A 24,193-nucleotide genomic window follows, 5' to 3' on the forward strand; every position below is an offset into this window, starting at 1 on the left:
CATGTGATTTCACATTTGGCAGCCTTGTATTACTGACAGTGGTTGGAATTAAAGAAAAAAAAATCTCAGGATGGAGGTCAGACCTAACAGTGGACACGTTGAGAAAACAGTGTCCTCTTTAGCAAATCCCATTAAGCAGCAGAACCAATTTTTTTGGAGAGAGCTAATTACAATCGCACAGGCTGCCTCTTGTGAGTGCAACTGAACATTTTATTGTTTAACACTGCAGTGCATGGGTGCAATTCAATACTAGAACAGGGACTATGAGATCGGCTACGCCCCCAACCTCAAAGTGTGATTGTTGACACTGTTATGCGCCCACAGTGTGCATAAAAGGAGGAGAAGGAGACCCCCCTCTAAAAACACACACACACACACACATCAACCCCCTTTCCCCCAGCCCTAAATGAATGAGAGGCACCAAATGATAGTGAAAACACAGTATGACCCCCCACTACTCACCTTCAATGGAGATTACATGCTCTCGGATCTGGTTCTGCAGGGCCAGGTCATCAATGCGCTCGATCAGGTCGTAGATTGCATATATGTTCGGATGGACAGACTCGAACCGGTGGATCTCTGCCCTGATGGCCGCTGAGTTGGACAAAACATACTGCGAGCCCGCTGGGCCGGGTTGGGCAGCCTGCCCCGAAACAGTCCCCGAACCGAACTGGCCAGCCCCTGAGCTTGCAGACGATCCGGATCCGAACTGGGACGGGATGGATTGGGGCACTGGGACGGGGACGGGCGCCGGGACCGTCCCTGGGGTGGGCATGGCTGGCTGAGACTGCTGCGAGATACCGGACACTGGGACGCTCGACTGGAAATTCATTTCGGCTTTTTCAGGAGCGACTAACACTTTTTTTTTTTTACAACGGCAACACAAATATGCAGTCTAGAAATTGGGATTCAAGCGATGCGAACAAAAGAAGTCCGCGCGAACTGATGGTGTGGAAAACGATCGGCGCAGAAGCATCAATAGTTGGTCGCCAATTGCAACAAAACGCGGCTTTTGTTCATATTATTAAAACTTGACTGTGATTCATTTTCCGTTATTGGCCAGATCTGTCCAGGGCCCTTTTTTTCTCTCTGTGGCTTACAAACCCGCAATGCCTACCACTTGGACACTCCTTTATGGGCTACACCGCTGTTGTGGTCAAAGCCGTTTCCTTAGTTGCTCTGTTTGAAGGAGACAATGGGCTCGGCTTCAGCAAGGCGCCCTGGTCCACTGCCTTGAATGCGTTGTTTCTGCTGCTGAAATGAAATAGCGTTTAGTCCTCTTTGGTCCAAGTGGTCCCTGCCCAGCGCCCTCCTCCGCATGCTGAAACGTCACCCATCACGTAATTGTACTTGAGATGGGGGAGGGTGTGATTGGATTTGGTGGAGGGGGGGGGGGGGGGGAGAAAAATGGCAACGTGCACATCATTATAATAACCTACCTGACAGTTATGCAACTGTTAAAAAAAAAAAAATTGGCTGCCGCAAGATGACACATGTAGATACTGCAATTATACGGGGAGTAGCATTTTTGTTGTGTGGTGTTATTGTCTCGTAGGGTATTGTGGCTCATGTTGTAGGCCCACACATCCACACTTTCACACGTGCACGCGCACATACTGCAATATCCCATTGTGAATTTAAAATAAAGCATGTTTATCTTCCGATTTATATTGTAAAACATATTTCTAAACCACATTTGGCACAACAAACCAGCAAGATTTTTTCTGCTGGAGGTTCTGTGGCCCTATCTATTGGACATACACATGCACACATGTGTATTATTTAAAAAAAAAAAAAAAAAAAAAAAAAGAAAGAAAAGAAAGAGTAGTCGTGAAAATCCCATATATAGAGCACCTTGCACGTCAGTCGATAGTGAAGAAATAGGCTGCACAGTTTAGTCATTAGGCCAGCTTTGTCCACATCATTAATGCTTGATCAAACGTCACTGCATATCTAAAAGGTCTTACCTCAAAGAAGTGATGTGATACTGTACTAAACCTTTCCTCACTGAAGAGGCAGCGACAGAGCCACCTGCTGGTTTGAATGCACATTACAACAACAGCTGTTCAAGGCCAGATGACTGACTGACAGTCAAAGTTCGGCTGTTGGTGCAGCAGTTGTGGCACACACTGGTCTGAGACAAGTAAACATGAATGTCATCTGTGTCAGGTTTATCATGTATAAACATATGTCACAGTTTAAAAAATGGGTTCACAGTTTCTCCAGTTTGTCTTAAACAACAGTCAAAGAGGTTTTCCTCGCTGTAATCATTCCTACATACCGACTATTAAAAGTTCCCCTTCAAATGTGCTTTCATCATAAATGTCCCTCTTTGTGTTTCCTCAGACAGTGTTTATCTGTTCATAGATAGATAGATAGATAGATAGATAGATAGATAGATAGATAGATAGATAGATAGATAGATAGATAGATAGATAGATAGATAGATAGATAGATAGATAGATAGATAGATAGATACAATATAATATATAAATATGGTATACTATAAACATTAGACATTGTACAAAGTTGTTTAAGTTTTAAAAGTGCAATGAGGCAGAATAGGAGTAAAATATGCAAATGCACCAGCAAATCAGGGTACAGTTTGGTTGAGACAGAAACTATAATGCTGAGAGCTCAGATATGTCTCTATTAGACAGAGGTAGGTGTTGTAGAGTGTTATTGCTTTGGGCAGGTGTATTGTACCTTGTGACAGTGAATCTAAACCAGTCACAACACACAACGGGAGCTGCTGCAACAGGTTGACACCCAGCGCGACGCCATCTCGATGTCAAGAATGAATTTAAATGCACATAGATGTATGAAATTAAGACAATTCTCATCTTGGCAATTAAAATAACTATTTGTCACGTTTTTGCAGAAACATTATATTCTACAAAAGATGGCATGGGAGTCTGTTTTTCTTTCCTATGTTTATCTAATTGTGTTCATCCAATTCATTATGTAACTAAACCAGTTGTGAGAGCAGAGATGATAATGACACAAAACTGTCTACTCTTTGATAAAGCAGCATCCTGCCTGAACAATTACAAATTCAGGAGCAGGAACAGGCTGCTGTTTTGAACATCATGATCATTATTCATGATTTTCATAGAGAAAAGATGTTATGCTAGGTAAACAACTTCCCCTTCATAATCGTGTCTATATACATTGTGCTTCCTGATGAAAGAGATGTAATTTTTGCATGTTTGAGGTTTGCAAAATATACATTTGTGGACACTTATAAGCTTTCAGAATTTGAAGACGCAGGCACTACTGTTTACGTAACAATGTACCACTTTTCCAACATACTGCACGTCACATTTTGTGTGTTATTTTCAGCCTTCTGCCACCATCTGTTGACCGAATCTGGAACTTTCCCTTCCAAACACATTGTTATGCTCATCCTGTTGCACTCCATTTTGGTGTAAACAACATTTATGGCAACAGGGATTGTTTAATCTGGCTGTAAGGATTTAATTTCATGACAATGTCACATTTATGACTTATTTGCATATTGGCGCCTGCCCTGCTTGTAGGTGAGCTCTTCAGACAAATAGGAAGCAGTGGGGAGCCAAAAATTAAATTTGGTAGATCTGAAAAACGTTATTATCTGAAACTTCAGCTTTACTCTGGTTTCAAAGTTCTGTCCAATTATAATAATTTATAATTATTTACCATTATAACGCTCTGGTTCATCTAGTATGTATTTACACACAATAATGTTGGCACTGTTATTATGGGCAGCACAGGAGTTTTCTCTAGGGCTTTCATTCTTGGCAAATGGCTGACCTAACACATTATAATAACAGTAAGTGTACAATGTGGCACATAGACTCTGTATCATGTAATAAGTAATATTGATTTTTCATCAAATTATATATCTGAAATTAATGAAAGAGAAGTTACTAATATCAATTAAGTCCCTCAATATTATGGACGTTATCTAGTTTTATTTATGCAAATGTACAAATAAACATTAACTGAAAGAAGGAAAGGATATTCTGTTTTTAATTCAATAATTTTTTTCCTAAATTGTTTGATAAGTTAAAAAATAAGTTTCTCAGAACTGCATGATAGCCTCACCAAGTTAAGTGTTTCATCTCACAGCTGAGTAATCAAGCCTCTGGCTCCAAATGATCTGCAAGAATGTCAAAAAGCTGCCCCCGGACACTATAAGTTGCCATGAATACTAGAGCAGCTGAGTTTTATTCACACCCAGAGAAAGAAATCTGGGAAAGCAATATTTATGAAACCTGTTTGAATTATTGATTCTCATTTCCACTTGCAGAGATGAGGATCGAAGCCAAATATTTCAGCTGAATGTTCCTTGTCTTAATGACTTCTTGTGGCCAAAAACCTTCATGTGAATCTTTACACTTTAAGTCCCCACTGTAAAACCATTTCACATGAAGGATATCTGTTTTGCTGAAGACAAAATGGAGCCAGTCTCAAATCAATGCAAATGTATCCATCAACCACAGATGACCTCGTGAAAACACCTTCTAGGGATGCATCATAAACACTGAATGAAATGAGGCTGCATAGTAATTGATTAGATCATATAGCCATAGTTTCACATAATGCACAGCTGAGCGATCAAAAAAAGAGCTTTCATGCTTTCACACTCTGCCAAATGCAGGGAAGAGTTCATATACTTTCAGTTTTACATTAATTGGTTAATTGGTCACTTATAACACATACATAAAAGCTCTTTAACTCAAGCAGTGATGTCGTGCCAGCTGACCAGAAAATATGGGCAAAACGTTATGTGATACATTTATGGCAGAGAGTGAAGTCATGGGATATTCCTGGCTCCCTTAGTTTCCTCTTTCTCTATGTGTCATTCCTCCAGTGACATCACAACAAGTTTTGATGCCAATTCTAGTCCAGTACGCAGCTTACACAGGACTGACGTGAACACCTGAAATGAGGAGACTCATTTTTTATGGCACTTAAACTTTTGAAATGAAAAAAATATTTGCATACTAATAGATTCTGGATTTTTAATGAGGTAGTAAGAGTAGATGTAATTTCATGATTTCTAATGAGGTAATTGAACTTTTATATGGAGGAAAAAATAAACATACACATGTCCTAAAACATCCCTGGAGTGGATCTTTAATGTAAGTTAAATTGTGCATTGAACAAGTAACAATGTAGATGCTTGTGTATTACCTTTTCATGTTAATTGGTTTACTGTATATATGACATTTGGTATATTGTTTCGACCAAAATGTTTTATCTATTTGTCTCAATGAAATAACTGCCTGACAAACTAGATCAAACTGATGAAATATGTCAGAGTAATGTTAATGTCATCCCTTTAATGAAGTATAATGTACTATAGGGTATGCTCAGTCTTCACTCTACTGCAGTTTTATGTATTTTTAAGCCTTGAATTAAGCAGAAAAGAAGAGTTAGTTCATTTACAAAAGGAAAAGACACATTATGTAGTTCAATCATTTTATGTTAAATAAAATCAAGATCATAATAAAGATCAGGTAAGTGATCTCACTGGCTGCTTTCTGTTTCTACTGTTAAGGTTAAAATGATCAAATTATTTCAGACACACGGAATAAAACTCCAAAGAGGAATGTGCATTTGTCTAAAGGAATTGATTTGTTATTGTAATAATTGTTGTTAACTGTAACAGAGCCACTCAATATTGTCAAATTCTACCTTAAGGATACATATATTTTATAATAGTGCAGGGATAATGAGTATAAAAAAGGTATTGTGCCCATTAGTGCGTCCAAGTCTCAAAATGGTCACATATTGATGTTTTTTGAAAACCAGCACAGTTCTCAGTTGAGCACTAAATCAACACTAAATGAAATACAGATAACAGAGTATTAAAATATGTTTGTTGCAATTTGCATAACAGCTGGTTATATTTGGGAATGTCAGAATCATAATAGGAATTTAAAATTAAGGTCAGTGGGTTTGACAAATGCTTGGCCACACAAGATATGTTTGAACAATGGGCTTACATGTGAAAGTCACGGAAATTATTTTAAATCATTCCCATATGGAAATTCTCTCTTGATTTGCACCAACAAGACTTGATAGGAGGGTCACATAACAGCCTATAACTACAAACGTGAGGATTTAAGTCTTGAACTTCTGGTCAAATAACTTTTTTTTATTTAAAATGTTGCGCTATGTCGAGATAACATAACTGCAGACATTTTAAGGACTACAGTTAACCTCCTGTACAGAGGCCACTGGTGAGTGTAACTGATCTGTTAGGCACCGTAAAACATTTTAGATCTTTTTGTCACAACAATTTTGGCTTAAGTGATGTATGATGCTGCAAAAGGTGCAGAAGAGGGAAAAAAGGAAACAACCATGTTTCCATTGATATCTTTGGGTAAAATAAATGATGGTGATATAGTGACCTCTAGGGGAAGTTTGGCTTCATAGAACGTAACCTTCATTAAAGGATGAGCACAGCTAAATTACATTATAGGCTATATCAATCAATACACAGAACAGAAACAGAAACAGTGCCCTGGTTGTTCTGTGTAATCCACAAACATGCCTATCAACAGTTTTTAGTATCTACCATCAGCTGACAGTTTAATTACCCTATTTGTGTTGCTTTTATAATTTGTATTACACAAACTCATTCACATTTTAGTAAAGGTTTGTCATATTGTACATCAGAAATTGCATTACGCATAACCTCAGTCAGTCAAATTATATAGAACAGATTTAGGATAATGTACAGAGATTATACTTAAGATCAAGGTCCAGACCATATCCCAGAAGCATACACTAAGTAAAATGGGATAAATGGCAGCAACGCATGTCCATTGATTAAAGTCAAGACATTGTCAAAAAAAAAAAAAAAAAAAAAAAAAAAAAAAAGGATAAAGGATATAAAGGTGTTGATTATTTTGGTTTTATGTCCCTTCCTCTACAGTGTTTTAGACTACCCGCTGCACATGAAAATGACAATGTTTTTAATGTAGCCTAACTGTACTTTTTTGGCATAGAGCCCAGCGCATTTCTTCGGCTTTAACGCCTTAGCTTGTACACATCGGAATTTGTGCATATGAAAAGTTGTCTATGTAATAAACTCCAACCCCCAAACTACCTCCTCTCTGCAGCAAAGGAGCCTCATCTACACACTGCAGCCTGAAATTAACCACACCCCTTCTCATGTTGCAGCAAAACACTCAACGGCGTTTTTTTCCTGTTATTTTCCCAGAATACACCTTTAAAATTACAGCGACGAACGCACATACCGATGGGAAATTAGACACTATTATGAGATCCTACGCTTCTGAACTTAGTCAAAGAGGCGCACATTTTTATTTAATTGACTCTGCTGATCCCATAAGTAGTATAGAAAAAACCCATAAATAAATATATAAATAAATAAAATGAAATTATATAAATATATTGATTAAAGAGAATAACTTTACAGATTAAAAAATGTATCAAAATGATTCAAGTAGAGATTATCTTCTCATTATTACTGATCAAAGGATAGATTTCATGCTGGATGTTATTATGATATGTCAAGAGAATAACCAAATGAACAAATAATAAATAATTTAAATAAATACATTTAAGCATGACAAAGGGAACGGTGTGATTAAGTAAATCCCAATAATTCATTTATGACCATTAAGATAACATATAAAAATTATAATGAAATTAAACACACAATTTACTTAAATATAACTTGAAGTGGGTATTATAGTGCTACTGGGTTACTGTACAGTGACTCAGTTAACTCTGCATAAGTGTGACGGATAATAATAATAATAAGAAGAAGAAGAATAACAAAACATTTGATTTGTAATGCACTTTACATTTGAAGCAAATGTCAAAGTCCTACAAGGTAAACGCATCAATATAAAATACATAAAAAACATAAAAGCAGCAACCAGCAAAGTACAAAAATGAGCATATAATTTCAGCATAAAAGGTAAGGCATTGAACTCTCAAAAATGTCAAATGCAGAACTCATGAGTGGCTTGCAAAACAACATGATAAATTGTCCTTTAGTTGGATCGCTGCTGGTCGGATCGTTTTGAACCGCACACCAGCAGATGACAACAACAAAACAGAGCGAAGGCTGAGAGGCTGTTAGCGGAGTTAGCTAACTTACCTGAGATAAACAACTGGTGGTTCACTCCGTTTTTTACACCATCCCGAGTGAAGGTTGTCGAATTAGAAATTCATTTTACAGCTGTGTGGTTAATATCTACAACTAAACATGGCTGTCAGTTATTCTAGTGCAGTTTAGTCCAGTTAACGGTGGCTAAGTGGCTTGCTAGGCTAGCTCTATGTATGCCAAGCTAAAACAGGTTAGCTAGCTAGCTTTGTTGCTAGATTGTTAGCTAGCCAACTCGCCCAGGCGAGGTGGAGACCAAGAGCAGGGAGATGCGAGCAAAGTGAGGTAAGACCAACGAAATCAGTTATTTAATTAATCCAGTGTGGAACATTATCCTTATACCAATACAAGTCTAAACAGGTACTCTTAGATACGTTGGCTAATCTTATTATGTTTGTCAAATTAATCGACGTTAGAAATAGCTATCTAGCGCTAGCCTGACAGCTGTGTTAGCTAATAGCCAGTTAGCACCGTCAGCGGGTTATTATTGACTAGCAGTTGCTGGTAGCCTCTTCTTTGGCACTGAAACCATGACTAACCGGAGGCCTCGAGGTTAATAGGGACAGTTACATGTTTCCAGCCCTAAAAACAACACACTTGTACTCAGGTAACCATGAATAGTATAGGGCCCGCAGATGTCCAAGCCTTTATTAATGTTAATTGACGTAGCTAAGTAACATTCACAGTCTGTGAAGCAACTTTGCTGTTATGATGTTTACACTGTAACGTCAACAACAGTCAGCTGTTAGCGGGTTGTTAGCACTAACTCTATTGGGTTATACATTTTAACTTGGTGTCAAATTAGTGCAGCTTTCACTCAAAAAGAAAGTAACGTAAGAGCAAAGTGTCCTCTTTGTGAGGCCACCTTGAAAGATTGACTTTATCCTACAGTACTCCACTAACAGAAGACAAGTGTATTAGGTGGCCTCTTGTTTGTCAAAAACTTGACAGTAGCCAGAAACCGACGACTGGTGACTCAGCTACTTAGATCATTATTCGGCAGACAAGAAAATGCAAAGGCCTTTCAAAGTAAGGTGGAGGGTAGGATACTTTGGCCTCCTGTGAAAACCTATGATATAAATAATTTTATCAAACAGAGTATGATTTAAAGAAAATAAAAATCTTTTCCCATAGTAGGTGCCTGTGTTGAGCAAGAAAACACCATACACACAATAAATGTCAGTCAACTAGCCATATGGCTTTGTGCTTTGAGTAAATGGCATCACGTCTCACCAGAACTCATTTAAGGAAGATATAATAAAATGTACAAGCTGACATTATCAGTTATTGCATGTTGACATTTGATTGTGTTTTTTTTGCAGGGTGGCCTTGAATGACTAAATGAGCAAGATAGCTACGTGCGAAGAACTCTGGGAGATTCAACATGAAGTTGTATGTGTTCCAGGTCAACAATGGCAGCACGTTGACATTTGACACTGATCTCGCTGTCCAAACGTAAGAAACTGGCATTGTGGTATTATTAGACAAAAATAGTGGTTAGTACATTTTTCTATTTTTACCTTAATATTTTCTTCCTTTGTTTCAGTGTACTGGAACTTAAACATGCCATCCAAGCCAAATATAAGATTGCAATTCAACATCAAGTCCTTGTTGTCAATGGAGGGGAATGTATGGCTGCAGAGAGGCGAGTCTGCAGCTACAGTGCTGGCACTGTAAGTATATACAATTTGTTAGGGTGTTTCTAAACCTGTAGTTTGTTTGCTCTGGTCCAAAACAGTGGATTAGTTGGCAAACAGGCTACTTTTCCCCCTTGGTTCAGTTGCATTTCGCACTGATAAAACTTCAAGGAAAACAAAATGCAGTTGTAGTTGTCTTGTAGATGGATCAGATCAAGGTTGGATCATGTTTCCACCACAAATTGTTTTAGTCCACACCCAAGTATGATTGCTGTATTCAGCTCTGCCCAAACTAGTCATACCAAGGGGGAAAACAAACCAGACTCAAATTTAACCAGACTAAACAACACAGGTTTGAAACCACCTTTTTTGTCTTGAAGGTAAACAGGTTTTATATGTAATGTCCCAATCATTGATGTCTTTTTGTCGATCTTTAGGAAACCAACCCCATATTCCTGTTCAACAAAGAGATGATCTTGTGTGACCGGGATCCAACGATCCCCAAAACCACCTTCTCGATTGAGAGTGAGATCCAGGTTAAGGTGGAGGAGTCCCTACTGATGCCAGCTGTCTTTCACACCGTTGCCTCGCGAACACAACTTGCTCTGGTAATTTTTATAGAAAGCCTCCTTTAATTGGGACAGTCAGACTTAAGCAATGTGTTTGGACAGTTTTCCTGTTATTGTGCATTAACCTTTTGAAATTAACACCTTTTTTCAAAATAATGTACATTAATATTAAGTCTAATAGGTGTAATATAAAATCATTCTAAATAACCCATTAACTATGGAATGCCCCAGACTTGTCCTGAATGTTTTTTTTTGTTTTTTTGTGCCTCTCCAGGAAATGTTTGAAGTTGCCAAGAAACTTTGCTCTTTCTGTGAACGTTTGGTTCATGATGAACACCTCCAACACCAAGGCTGGGCTGCTATCATGGCTAATCTGGATGACTGCACTTTGTCCTATCAGAAGTTGCTCATGAAATTTGACACTGCATACTTAAATTATCAACATGACTTGGAAGAAATTAAGGTGAAACTTACAAAGTAAGTGTCACCACTTAGAAAATATTTTGCTAACACTTTTGAACTAAAGTTACAAAGTGCTGTATGTTTATTCGTAATGTCTACATATAGCATTTGCTGATGTAGCATTCATTTAAAGTAACATAATAACAATCTTAGTTCAGTTACTCTGAAGTAACAGTAAAGAAATGTAAGTAATGATATATTTCTTAAAAAGAAAAAATGAGATCGAACTTGGTGTCTTGTTGCATCTTTTCTTGTTACTGCAGGTTGGGGACAGCAGTTTCTGTAATGGCCAGGATACCCTTGCTGGAATGTTTGACAAGACATAGTTACAGAGAGAGCATGGAGAAGTCCAGTTCAACCCCAGAAAAGGATTCAGATGAGACAGAAGAAGAAAAATCCACTGACTCTGTGCGCTGTGCTACTGATGCAAAAAGACCTTCCAAGTTAGCAACATCCTTCTCTGCTTCGGGGACAGCCACTTGTGAGCCGACTGGTGACCAGGAAACAAATGAAATGACTGACAGTGGTGGGCTGAGAGCTGCCCTACTAGATGATGACACTCCAGAGCTAGCCAACCCGTCCTTTTTCAATGTCACACTATTAGACTGGATCAATGTGCAAGATAGACCCAATGATGTGGAATCAGTAGTGAGGAAATGCTTTGATTCCATCACCAGGGTGAGCTTTTTTTTAAATAGAGTTTTAAATGTGTAGTCTGATTGTGGTGGAGAAAATCATGGAAGTCTGAACAGAAGTGTTTTCTTTCAGCTTGACCCACGGATCATTCAACCCTTCCTGGCAGATTGTCGTGACACAATTGCCAAGCTCGATAATCAAAACATGAAAGCCATCAAAGGGCTTGAGGACAGGTTGTATGCTCTAGACCAAATGATTGCGAGCTGTAAGAAGTTGGTGAATGAACAAAAAGAACTTGCTCAGGTACGTAAAGTAAAAAGTAAATGCTTTTTTAATTACTTTCTATATCTTCTCATTTTCAAGGTTGGTGCTTATATGTATCTCTTACAGGGATTTTTGGCCAATCAGAAGCGGGCTGAAAACCTGAAAGATACATCTGTTCTGCCTGATCTGTGTCTGAGTCACACCAACCAGCTGATGATCATGCTGAACAACCACAGGAAGCTGCTAGACATCAAAAAGAAGTGCACCACTGCCAAACAAGAACTTGCAAACAACCTTCAAGTCCGACTCAAGTAAAACTGAAAACCACATCTTTGCGTATATTTGATGCCTGTTTTTCTTGTTCCATAACTCACTGCTTTCTGTGAGGATTTCTGTCTGTTTTATGGAATGTTGGCTTACTGGTTTTCAAAATGCTAAAGTCAAGAGAAACATGTTGGTAACTTCAACTGTAATGTTTTTTGCTTTAGATGGTGCTGCTATGTGATGCTTCATGCAGACCAGGATGGAGAGAAGCTTCAGGCTCTGCTCAGACTTTTGATGGAGCTAATTGAAAGAGTGAGGGTGGTGGATGCCCTCAGTACGGTGCCCCAGATGTACTGCCTGGCGGTGGTGGAAGTCGTCAGGAGAAAAATGTTTATGCGCCACTACAGAGAGGTTAGTGTTAAATGTTATTATTGGAAATTATGCATTCAGGCATTGTGATACAAACAGGCAGGTTCTCTTGCTTCACTGAGTCTGTGGCTTTTGGGCGTGTTTTTTGCGCTGAACACATAATTTACATATTTAGCTATAATTAGGCTGTTGTTCTCTGGCTTCGCCACTATGATAAAGAGAGAATTATGTTGTTCACTGGTGCTTGACAATCAGGTTCATCAATAAATATTTGTTTTGTTTTGATTTTTTGAGGGAATACTTATACTTGCTTGCTCTTTTCACCTTGCAATTTATCTAACACTCCTGAAACAGTTGAAAATTATAATATTGTAAGAGGCACCTGAGCTGGTAGATTAACTGGCATTGTTTCCTGTATCCGGACTAGAATTGGAACTTGTCTAGATGGCATTTGATGTGGCACATCCTATTTTGTAGGCTCATGAAGGACTAGGAGTGTACCACAGTATAATTTGGGATATATAGTTTCGATATATGCTGCTGCTCATATCACATTAGTATAGCCAAATATTTTTTTATTAATTAATAATTATATATTTGCACACAGACACACACGTATATGTTAACAAAGTGGACAAAATATTAGGAACACCATTCAATATAAAGCACCCAGTGCACCACCCACTATGGCCCCAATTATAAACGTGAAGTAGAATTATCGCCTCTCTGACAATGTCAACAAAAACTGAAAATGTGTAACCTTCATAAAACTAGAATTTATGTCAGAGCTATTATATTGGATTACATTAGATTGTACAAGTGTACCTAATGAAGTGGCTGTTGAGTGTATTATGTTTCAGCTGATAATGACTCTTTTGCCTTTGTATCACTATGCCTAAATGCACTGTGAGCATGGGAAATAGTTGGAAACTAACAATGCACTGATTTTGCTCATATTTGCCATCTCTTTAATAAAGCTGATTTTGTTCTGTGATCATATTTGATGCAACAGGAAGCTACTCCTGCTTTATTTCTTTACTTTCCCTTTCTGTTTTTCTTAAACTGCATCTTAGCATATTTCTTCCCTACAGCCTGACTTATTTCTCATGAATAATGGGGACAACAAGCCATTGATTATACAGTTTTGGACATGGATATATCTAAATTTCCATTTTTTGACATGAGAAAGACATTCATTATTTTGTTGTTGTAAAATCTTCACTATTAATCTTTTCAGTGGGCCTATGCACTTGTGAAAGATGGCAAACAACTCTATGAGGCGGAGAAGTACAAAAGGGAAACCTTTGGGAAACTCTTCAGTAAGTGTCTTTTGAAAACCATTAGCTCATGACATTTGAGTTATTACTGTAGAGCGCAGTGCTCGCTTTGATTTCACACACCAATTCCAATTAAGATCAGAGCTTTGACATCTGTTAACTTTTTCTTTTTCAGGGAAGTCATTCCTCAGAAATCGTTTGTTTAGAGGACTTGATTCGTGGCCTCCAACATCATTTTGTGTAAGTTTGAATTTTCGACCATTTTGAGTTGGTGAAATTATGTCTCGTAACATTTTCACAGTATTTTACAGGGTCTATTCTCTTTTGCTCTGTTCATTATTGTTCATAGACACGGAAACCCCGAAGGTTTGATGATGAACTTCCAGACATCTCGCTTGATGACCTGCAGTACTTGAAATCTTGTTGTCCTGTAGAGGTGCAGCCTTTCCTTATGTAAGTCACCAGTTGTGGCTATTGAAATAGTTTTAGGTATAATTGTGGCAGTTATTTAACATTACCAGAAGTGTCCTAGGATATGGCCAAAAAAACAGATACAAAGTTACATTTCCTGATTCATAGAGGTAAATGAGACTTCAGGCTAATTTATGGTTGGTCACTCAACACTTTTGGTAAGGGTTGCTCAACAGAAATGAAAGAGTTGCACTATGTTTTCAATTTATGCTTTGGCAAAAGATTTCAGTCATCTCCATGGTAACCAGATACTATCCTCCAGCCAGCTTGTTTAGGTCCATTATATCATCCAAACTGGGACTAATTTAACAAGGATCTAAAGTTAAACACCAAAATATCAAAAAGGAAGTTCAGTGAAAACTACAATCCGCATAGCGATGTCAGTAACATTACCCAATTATATTGTGCTACAAAATATGACGGTGTCCATGACATAATAAAAAAACAAAGTGTGTGACATGACAGGAAACTGTCGAGCAATGTGTTTTTCTGTGTCGAAAAATTCGTCATATTTGTTGAGCAACACTTATCAACCTTACCCTCAAGTAATCCAATACAGAATTTTACACAGGGTATTTTTTCCAGCAAATGCAATTATCTTGCTTCATGTCCTTGATCATTACTCATTTGATTTCTGAATTTCTTCACACAAAATTCTGATCAACTAGTAGATTACATTTCTGTGGATGTTTAGGAATTACAAATTTTGTCAGGCACTTAGTCCACACCATGTGTGTGACGTGTAGCTTGTAAACATTCAAGGTATGTTGGCTAGGATACATATCCTTACAGGGTACTATATGTGAGATATACAGGCTGTTGTTTGTTTGTTTTTTACATGTTATAAACATATAGTTAAAATCTGGCTATTATCTCTTAATATCAGTGAGTTGCATACCTCTGCCCCAGACTGCTTGCACTAAAAGAAAACCACAACATAACTTTGAACATTCTATCCTTGTTTTTATTTTGGTATTTTTTAGGGTTCCTACAATGTGTGACTTCGAGCCCTTGAATCACCATGTAGCGAAGCTTCAGCAGCTTGTCAAGGCTGCACAGAGTGTGGATGAGATGTCTCAAACTATAACCGACCTGCTAAGTGAACAAAGGGTAATGATGCCTTCACACAATGCATTAAAAAACAAATGCAAATAAAGTTATCTAAGTCAGCTTTCTCTTCCTCTCTGTCTACAGAACTTATGCTGCACAAAAATTCAATGATGCCTTTGCTGTAGTTTATGTTTACAAGTAAAATGTGGAAAATGGAGAAATGTTATGTCTTTAAATTTTTCTGATAATAATGTTGGAAAAAAAAGTTAGTTGAAATTATGGCTGATAACTTTTAAACTTACTTGTAATGATGGCTTCAAAGTATACATTTCAAGCTATTTTTCAATATTAAATGTATTTGATAATAGGCCTTTGTACACATTACATTCTTAGTATGATTTTCTAATAAATGTCATGATTAAACTCAAATCACCTTTTTGAATGACCTATATGCATATTCTCTCAACTAGTCTTCATGTGTTCTGTCTTTCAAGGTATCCTACAGTCAGAGCACCCAGAGATCAACTCCACTGACCCCACAGTCCACAGAAAGCCCACCTGGGACCAGCACATCGATGTCCTCCAAAACCCCCTCCTCTCTTAACCTTCAAGGGCCCAGCTGCCAGCCCCTACATGTTCCCGTCCCAGCTCCTTTAGAGGACTTATCTCCAGACAGCATTGATGCACAGACATTTGACTTTGAAACCATTGGCCATCCAAACATGGATCCAGTCCTGCAGCAGGGCTCCCTTGACCTGGATTCTCTAGCAGAGAGCCCAGAATCTGACTTCATGTCTGCCGTCAATGAGTTTGTGATTGAAGGGAACCTGCTCTCTCCAAACCCCATCAGTGACCCTATTAGTCCTGAAATGATGGTGGAGTCACTGTATTCTTCTGTCATCAATGCTATTGACAACAAGCGCATGCATGATACCACAGTGTTGGAGAGGGAGAACTTTCGGATCACTGTTCTCAAACAAGTTATTGAAAAATACCGATCTGCTGCAGAAGAGTCCCATTCTAACTTAAGAAGTGTAAAGGATGATCTGCATCACTTACGAGGTCTAGTATTAAAAGAACAACATGACTTTGGCTTTGTCCTGAGGAATTTGACCACAGAAGTTCACAACATTGTGGACAACATCTGCCAGACCCATGAACTGGAGTTAAAGGAGCAGCATCAAAGTGAGCTCCTCTCCCTCCGGCAAGAGCTTGAGAAGCAAGTCCACACACTAACAGAGGAAAACCAAGTAAACCAGAATATTGTCAGGGACGTGCAGCGTGCCATGCTGGAGCTGGAGGGACTTATGGAGCGCAAAGAGAAAGAACTTACTCAGCTCGAGAGCGAGAAAGAGCGATGGCGTGAGACGGAGAGCAGCCAGACAGAAAGGATCAAAAACCTGGAGAAGAAGATTAGTGATCAAGCTGAAGAGCTCAAGACTCTCTCAGCTTCAAGAGACTCTTTGACCAGCCAGCTTGAGAATCTGCATTTTGAGATTGAACGTGGCCAGCAGAAGATCCGGCAGGAGTTGGAGGTTGTTGAGCAGTCAAATTTGAAGGACCTGGAAGACAGACTGAAGCAGGAACACAAGACAGAACTGGAGACTCTTACCAAGAATAACCAGGAGGCTCTGGAACATCTGGCTGCTGAAAATAGGGCCAAGTTAAGCGAGGCAGCTGACCACCATACCACCGCTCTTAAAGAGAAGGACAAACAAATCAAGGACATAGAGGCTCGTCTTACTGAGCTTGCGGAACTTCGCTGCAAACTAGAGGTGGAGTTAGCCCTCAAAGAGTCAGAGACAGAAGAGGTGAGGCTCTTATTTGAGGAGGCCAAGATGCAGCAGACTGAGGCTATAAAGTCCCAGGTAGAGGTTGAGACTAAAGTCCTCCGCGAAGAGCTGACAGATATCAAAAAACAGCTTCAGGTGAAAAATGAGGAGTATGAAGTGGACCTAGCAGAGCTGAGGACTCTCATGAGGATTGAGAAGGACAATTGCATCTCAGAGCTAGTGGACAGACATGAGGAGGAGACCATCTTGTTGCGCAGCGAGCTCTCCTCCCTGCAGCAGCAAGCCCAGGACTCTGTCAGGAGCCATGATGAGGAGTTACAGAAACTCCAGGAGGAATTAGAAAAGCAAGTGTCTGTTCAAAGTGAAGAAAAGGAATTTGAAAAGGAAAAGGAAAGAAAGCATTTGAAGAGTTTCCAAGAATTGGAGCAAGAGTTGAGGACTGTTATCAGTAATTTGCAGGCGGAAAATGACCTGCTCTCCAAAAAACTAGAGCAGGACAGACAAGCACTTGAGAAAGAAGAGGCCTTTAAGGTTGCATCACCAGATGCCTTTAAAGAGTTAGAGCAGGAAAAAGAGGAGATGGAAAAGAGACTGTCAGACAAAATTAGAGAACTTGAGAGTAAGCTTCAAGACAGACAATCCTCAAAAAGGTAAATATTTGCTCACAATAGCAGAAATCTGGTTATTGTGTTGTACTCTTTTGTGTTTTTCAAGTTGCAAATACTTGAAAGATTGTATCTGATTGTTGGCCTAAATTACATTTTCTTAAGTTTAAATTGCACATTAAAATCTGATATTAAATATATAAATAGTCTTTTGTACTGAACTAATCGACTGTTATTCATCTGTTTTGGTATGTTTGTATGTCCAGGTTACATGATTCCTTTGTCAGACTTTAATTGTACTTGGTATTTTTCAGTGATGCAGGGTTGTCACTACACGCTGACAGCCGTGCAGATGCCGGAGCACCTCTGTCTCTAGACTCAGCACTACAAGAGCGGCTGCAGCAGGAGAGGGCCTCCCTGCAGATCCAGATGGATCTCCTAGAGCAGAGGAAGAATGAGGAGATACAGAATATCAAGACATCACTAATCGCAGAGCAGCAGGTTTGTATTTAGGCTGGAAAAACACTGTGTCACACGAGTTTCTAGTAGATTGGTAATTAAACTTTTATCTTATTTCCTTGTAAGTAATGGCAAAGTAAAGTAAGTTATTTTTACAGTGTGCCTGAAACTTTATCAGCACCTCATATCTAACTGCACTGCAGAGTCACATACTGCTATTGACTTTGTTCACAATTTGATGTGTGGCTGCATTGGGTGCATTGCAATTCACTTTACTCAGACAACATTTTAAAAATGTGTGAGCCGCCTAGTACAGTCATTTCTTTCCAAGTGGTAGCAAACAGACAGCAGATTTGTTTTACTCTTTATGGACTTCTCACTTACTGCTGTCCAGGCAAAACTTTTAATTATTTTTGAACTTTTAATGCACCCTTTGCTGTTACTATTCATGAAATACCAGCTGAGCTCACATAATTCCGTTTCATTTTTTGTCACCAGGTAAAATGAATGAATAAAACATCAGTTATAGTCCAAATACAAAAAATAGAACATTTATTAAAACATTCCAAATAATTTGCACTTTGATTTAGATCACCTGTTAGCTATTAAGCTATTTCCCCTCCTAAAAGGTCATTTTTCTTGTGTTCTCCAGACTAACTTCAACACTGTTCTAACCCGAGAGAAGCTGAAGAAGGAGCAGATCATCAACGAGCTTACAGAGAAGTTGCGGAAAGTTACTCAACAGCAGGAGAAGGACAAAGGTGAGTGAGACCGCTCTGAGTGGAGGGTTATGATATCGTCAGGTCTAATGCAAGAGGACGTTGACACAAATTGCATTTTTGAACTTTTGTTCATGTTAAGATAGCAGTAACCTTAACATGAGCATAGAAATTAAGTCCTTTACTTGGTCACAGTCATCTTTCTCTCTACTGCTTGCTGCAGTATTTTATGAATAACCATTCTTTGATTTTATATTGTTATAGTTTGCCATGTTGTGCAGTGTTACTTATCTGTATTAACTTGGTGCAGCTTTGATAGAGACCCTCTCTGAGGACCGGGCTAGTGTCATGCAGGAGAAGAAACACTTGGAAGAAGAGCTTAACCGCCTGCGCAGCACTGCTCTGGTTTCCTCTGCCTTCTTCACTCCCAACCCCTCGGCTATGGAGGTCACAGAAGCTGGAGCTGGAGCAGCAGCAGCAACAGCCAGAGGTCTGGCTGTCGCTGGACCCTCTTCCTCTGAGCCCCTGGCTGAAACTGACAGATTAGCCTCTGTGGCAGCCATTAGAGATGACGAACAGGTCGACTCGGCAGTGGAAGCTAGTATGGTGACAGTCCAGTAAGCATCTACTCTCCAATAAATGTGTTCATAACAGTTTGAGATGCATCGTAGTAATTATCTCACCTGATATAGTTTGAAGTTCCAACTATAACTATTTGTCTGGATAAGTTTGAAATTATTTCCCACCTGTTTATCCATAATGATGTTTACGTAGCAACCAGAAGACCTTGTTGCGTGGCACCATGGTTACTGGGAGTAGTCAGGATAAGGCAGGAAACTGGTGAACTTCTCTACATGCACTTAACTGTCTTAACTTGAGTCCTTCAAAACCTGTACTAACATGAATTTGGCCAGTCAATGTGTTTCTCCCAACTCCACACCTTCCTTTTTAACCATGGTTGGTAAATTATAGGTGTCCTAAATGTTGCATAAGAAACCTGTTGAGTAATATGACATGGTGCAGTCTGAAAATGTTCTTATAGGTCAGAGTGGTTTGACAGCGCACCTGGAGGACAGTACAATGTATGTTTTGTGCAGTTAAAGGTGAAAACCACTGAATTACACTTCTTTACACAGTATAGTGTAGCTGTGATAAAAAGGGTATAATGCAGTTCTTTCATCTGTCAATCTGTCTGCCAAAAGGGAAAACTAATTTCAAAAGATTGCAACAGATATTTTAATCCATCAGAGGTTAATCATGTATTTTCTTCTGGATTACAGGTATTTTATTGTGTTGTAACTGGGATATAATTTTTATATTATTCAGATAGCTGCACTTTTTTTCTTGTCTTTTTTCATTTCCAAAAATAAGTTGGGCTTTTGGTTTGCCAAAAGACATTGTATGACACTATTTTCCATTGCACTTTTAATATATGACAAGCAAGGAAAATTGTATAAGAAATAATCATATAAAAATGGGTTTTGTATGGTCTTATACATATGGTCACACAGCAAATTTAAAACAAACCTTAGGAGGGCTGCATTTATACATGGTGTATAGAACATTTTGTCACGATGATATGAAATTGGTCACCAGTCAGTAAAAGAAAGAGGCTTCTGCATTTTTGAGGGATTTCAAAAGACTGTGACATTGTGTAAAATAGCCAAAAGCAGATGGACAGAGAGGACATTTGGCATTGGAGGCAGGCTAGGATCAGACAGTGTAAGTTTTCCATTCATTACTATTGAAATTAAGAATTGTAAAGTATTTGCAGGATTCAGAATTACTGATTTATCTTCCTATTTTAATTATTTTTCACCCTTTATATAATACATATAGTTCTGGTGGACATTTCTGAATTCTCCTCTTTTTTTGCAGTGATAACGTCTTGATGTCAGAAGAGAAACAGCGGATACTATTACTTGAGAGGGTAAATACAAATAATATATCTGTCACATTGCATCCGATAGCAATCACAGAAACCATGATTTTTTTTGTTTGTGTCTATTTAATCAATCTAATGTATGTTTCAGACTTTACACATGAAGGAAGAAGAAAACAAGCGCCTCAGTCAAAGACTGGTCAGTTAATGATCATCACTATAGGCTATGTAGCATCTGCGCCACTAGGGGGCAGTAGCATCAAAGACTAGAATCCTGACCCAGGAGGCCAAAGAGTTCAGTGAAGAAAATTATTTTTTAGGGAGATTGCTATTTGAATATGCAAACTAAATGTTTGTGAAATGTCATGCTTGAAACATAAACATATGTACTGTTTAAGTGTAAAAATATATTTTTGTTGTTGAAAGGTTCTTAATCATCCTTTACGTTGCATCATCTGCAAGGAAACAACTGAAATTAGATAGTAGTATAATGCTGTCAGTAGAGTAAAAGTACTCATTCTAATTACAAGCCTGTTTCTAGCAAATTTTTAATCAGACATATGTTAAGTCCTTTAGGAAGTCATCCTTTGCCAGTATTGTTAACCCCTCTCTGTAACATGTGTAACATTGCCCTAATCCTTTTCTTTGTAGATGTCTCAAAGCATGTCGTCCGTGTCGTCACGGCATTCAGACAAAATCGCCATCAGAGAGTAAGTGAATAAATAATAACACTGGGCCTTCACATGTCCCTGCTGATTTGATTTTTAGCAGTTTTTGTTTTTAGCAAAAACCCTGACCATCATGAAATGCAGTATAATTATTCATATTATTAAATAATTACCATTAATGTGTTGCCTTTTTGTTAGCAGTTTACAAAATCCAGTGTCATCATCCCTTTGTTTCAGTAACGTCTTTTTTTATGTTTCAGTTTCCAGGTAGGCGATTTGGTTCTAATCATCCTGGATGAAAGGCATGACAACTACGTGCTGTTCACAGTCGGTCCCACCCTCTACTTCCTCCACTCAGAGTCTCTCACTGCACTGGACCTCAAACCAGGTCAGCTTCACTCGTACCTTTTGTTACCATGATTGGAGCTGTAGTGTTGGCGTGTATTTAGTGGTGCACTAATAGAATAATGAGGTATCAGGGATTGTTGCTAAAATACATTTTGTGCCTCAGGAATTAATCAATTTATAACAAGGACTGAATGTATGTCTTCAAAAATGCATTGTGTCACAGGGTTTAATATTTTATTTTGCCTACAGTGTAATTTGCATACAATTAACTTTATATATGACACACACAGACATTTATTAATGGTTAACTATTTGATTATTGAGTATGTTTAAAGAGTTTGTTCCTTTTTGTTTTTTAGCATCAGGGACCTCAAGGCGGCCATGGGTGCTTGGAAAGGTGATGGAGAAAGAGTATTGCCAGGCAAAAAAAGTAAGAAGTTAATCAAAAGTTATATAATTTTTCTAATTCATGTTTTCATGGATATTTAAGAATCAATATAGTAACAGAGAATAAGTGTGATCCTGGAGTCTCTTTTCTATTTTTTGTGACAATTTCCACTGTGGGGTTGGATTTCATTTTTGATGGCTAGACTTGATCCTTGTCAGTAATGCTGTTACAGTCATGTATTTATTCAGTTTTAATCTTCTTTGCTGTCTCACAAAGCTGTCTCCTCTTGTCTCTTTTCTTTCACCAGGCCCAGAACAGGTTCAAGGTTCCTTTAGGAACCAAGTTCTACAGAGTGAAAGCTGTTCCATGGAACAGAAAAGTATAATAGCCAAGTAATGAGCTAAAATGTATATTTATATTGCTTAATTTTTGAACAGAAACTTCACAGCATAATTCATAACTTGAAAATTGAAATAACTTAAAAATGGAAAGATCGCCATCATGCAATTTTGAGTTTTAGTTTAAAAACCCACCTGCTACCACATTTTTGTTTTCTTTTAAACCCTGATTGTTATTGTGGACCAAATGCTATTAACCTTATTAGGGCATTGCCCTATACACTGTGGCATTCTGCCATTTGACCTGTGTGTAAAATTGAACAAAATTTGGATGTTAAATATTAGTTCTCATTATCAGCATTTGTCCTTTTGTGGAAAATACTGTCATTATCAACATAATTAAATAAAAATATACATTTATTATAAATGTTTATGGAGGAATGTTCATGGCATGCATATTGATATATTTTCTTTGATTTACTTATCCAGATAAATGTTGTAGTTGGAAATGTAGTTAATGCCGTTTGTTACTCACAAAACAGTATGGCCCTCTGTCAATACTGAAATGTACATTATGGCTGACTGATGGAAACAGTCGTCTTTGCAATCCTTGAAATGCACTTTCAAAAACAATGCTTTTGTTGATTTGAAAAGGGAAGTAATTGAGCTGTCAGAACTAAGTAATATATCAGCACAAACTTCTCACTATCATAGAATATTGATATGTAGAAAGAATACTTGTGACTGTGTTTCGTTATTGGAAGACATTGTACATTACCCATCAAATCACACATGTAACAATAAATGACTGTATTGTAAAAGATAGAGTTTTGAAACAATAAAGGATTGATCCCAAACATATTCTGCTGTTTTTGTGATAATGGACAATTACTGGACACTGTTGAGTAATTATAGTTGATGATAAGAAATATAAATTACATTGAATTCTCCCATATGTTTTTATCATGAATAAAAACAGATTTATGTATTGTTTTTAAATAATAAAACATAGGGTTTATAGAGTAAATAGCTTTTTAATTATGCTTTTAATATTTTTGCGGGGATTTGGGAGTCAACATGGAATAGCACACTATAGTGTATTCATTTGATTTAGCATTTCTGCTTTTGTGGAAACATTAATGTTGGCACACTGCTGCAGGAAACAGACTTCAAAAAGGCTTCAAATCGGGGCCCAAGAACGATGCGGCCCTCATGGAGAAGGAAGCCCACCAACATCACTTTCCCAGTTCACAGCGGGGAGCATAGCAGCTCTCCGCCGAGCACTCTCTACCATGTGGGTCTAGGGGTGTTTTAACAATGTTTAGCTCTATTTTCTCCATTTAGCATAAGCCTGTTGTCACATTTGGATGGCTCCTTCATAAATTGATGGTGTGATTCCTACAATTTCGGGACAGGCCTGAATGACAAAATATGCAACACAACATTCGATACCGAGGTGCCTGGCAAGCACCAACCATGTGCACTGGACAGGCTCTTAGTGTAAATGTTTACAACCCCCCACTGAGCCCAGTGCTGCTGGGAGTCACTCTCATCAGGCTGAATGGGATTTAACGTTGCCATGTGTAGTCTCTTGCTAGTTCCACCATTAAAACTGCCTCTGACTTGCTGTCAAACTTCTTTCTCTAACACATAACTACTTATCTTCAGTGCCGTATCATAAATTGGGCTGTTGTTAAGCAGTGTGCATAGCAATTTTACAATGTGGTGTGCCTCTGTTTTTATTTATTTTTTTTTTTTTATAATATTTATTTCAACAGGGATTTATAATTTAATTCAACAAGAAAAGCAGCAACAATGTAATTAAAAACGTTACATGTTATAAAGCGTCTGTTAATGCTGTCA

The 24,193-nt window shown here is 38.2% G+C and overlaps 1 protein-coding gene across 3 annotated transcripts; it reads left to right on the plus strand.

Annotated features, from left to right (window-relative positions):
• The first annotated feature begins 8,092 nt into the window (after positions 1-8,092).
• Positions 8,093-23,189, plus strand: rb1cc1 (RB1-inducible coiled-coil 1). 3 transcript variants are annotated; one of them, XM_062428661.1, is made up of 23 exons: positions 8,093-8,178; positions 9,454-9,586; positions 9,678-9,804; positions 10,206-10,376; positions 10,612-10,814; positions 11,063-11,477; positions 11,568-11,738; positions 11,826-12,010; positions 12,188-12,374; positions 13,570-13,651; positions 13,785-13,849; positions 13,959-14,062; positions 15,064-15,190; positions 15,625-17,573; positions 17,843-18,029; positions 18,640-18,748; positions 19,017-19,323; positions 20,585-20,636; positions 20,740-20,787; positions 21,240-21,298; positions 21,517-21,644; positions 21,964-22,034; positions 22,300-23,189. In XM_062428661.1, the coding sequence occupies exons 2-23, from the start codon at positions 9,516-9,518 to the stop codon at positions 22,375-22,377; spliced, it is 4,896 nt and encodes a 1,631-aa protein (XP_062284645.1). In that variant the 5' UTR covers positions 8,093-8,178; positions 9,454-9,515; the 3' UTR covers positions 22,378-23,189. The 3 variants fall into 3 exon arrangements, with proteins under 3 accessions (XP_062284645.1, XP_062284644.1, XP_062284646.1); XM_062428660.1 differs by having other exon boundaries at positions 8,099-8,416; XM_062428662.1 differs by lacking the exon at positions 20,740-20,787 and having other exon boundaries at positions 8,105-8,416.
• The last annotated feature ends 1,004 nt before the right edge of the window (positions 23,190-24,193 follow it).

The sequence above is a fragment of the Scomber scombrus genome, chromosome 11 (genome assembly GCF_963691925.1).
Source record: "Scomber scombrus chromosome 11, fScoSco1.1, whole genome shotgun sequence".
NCBI lineage: Eukaryota > Metazoa > Chordata > Actinopteri > Scombriformes > Scombridae > Scomber > Scomber scombrus.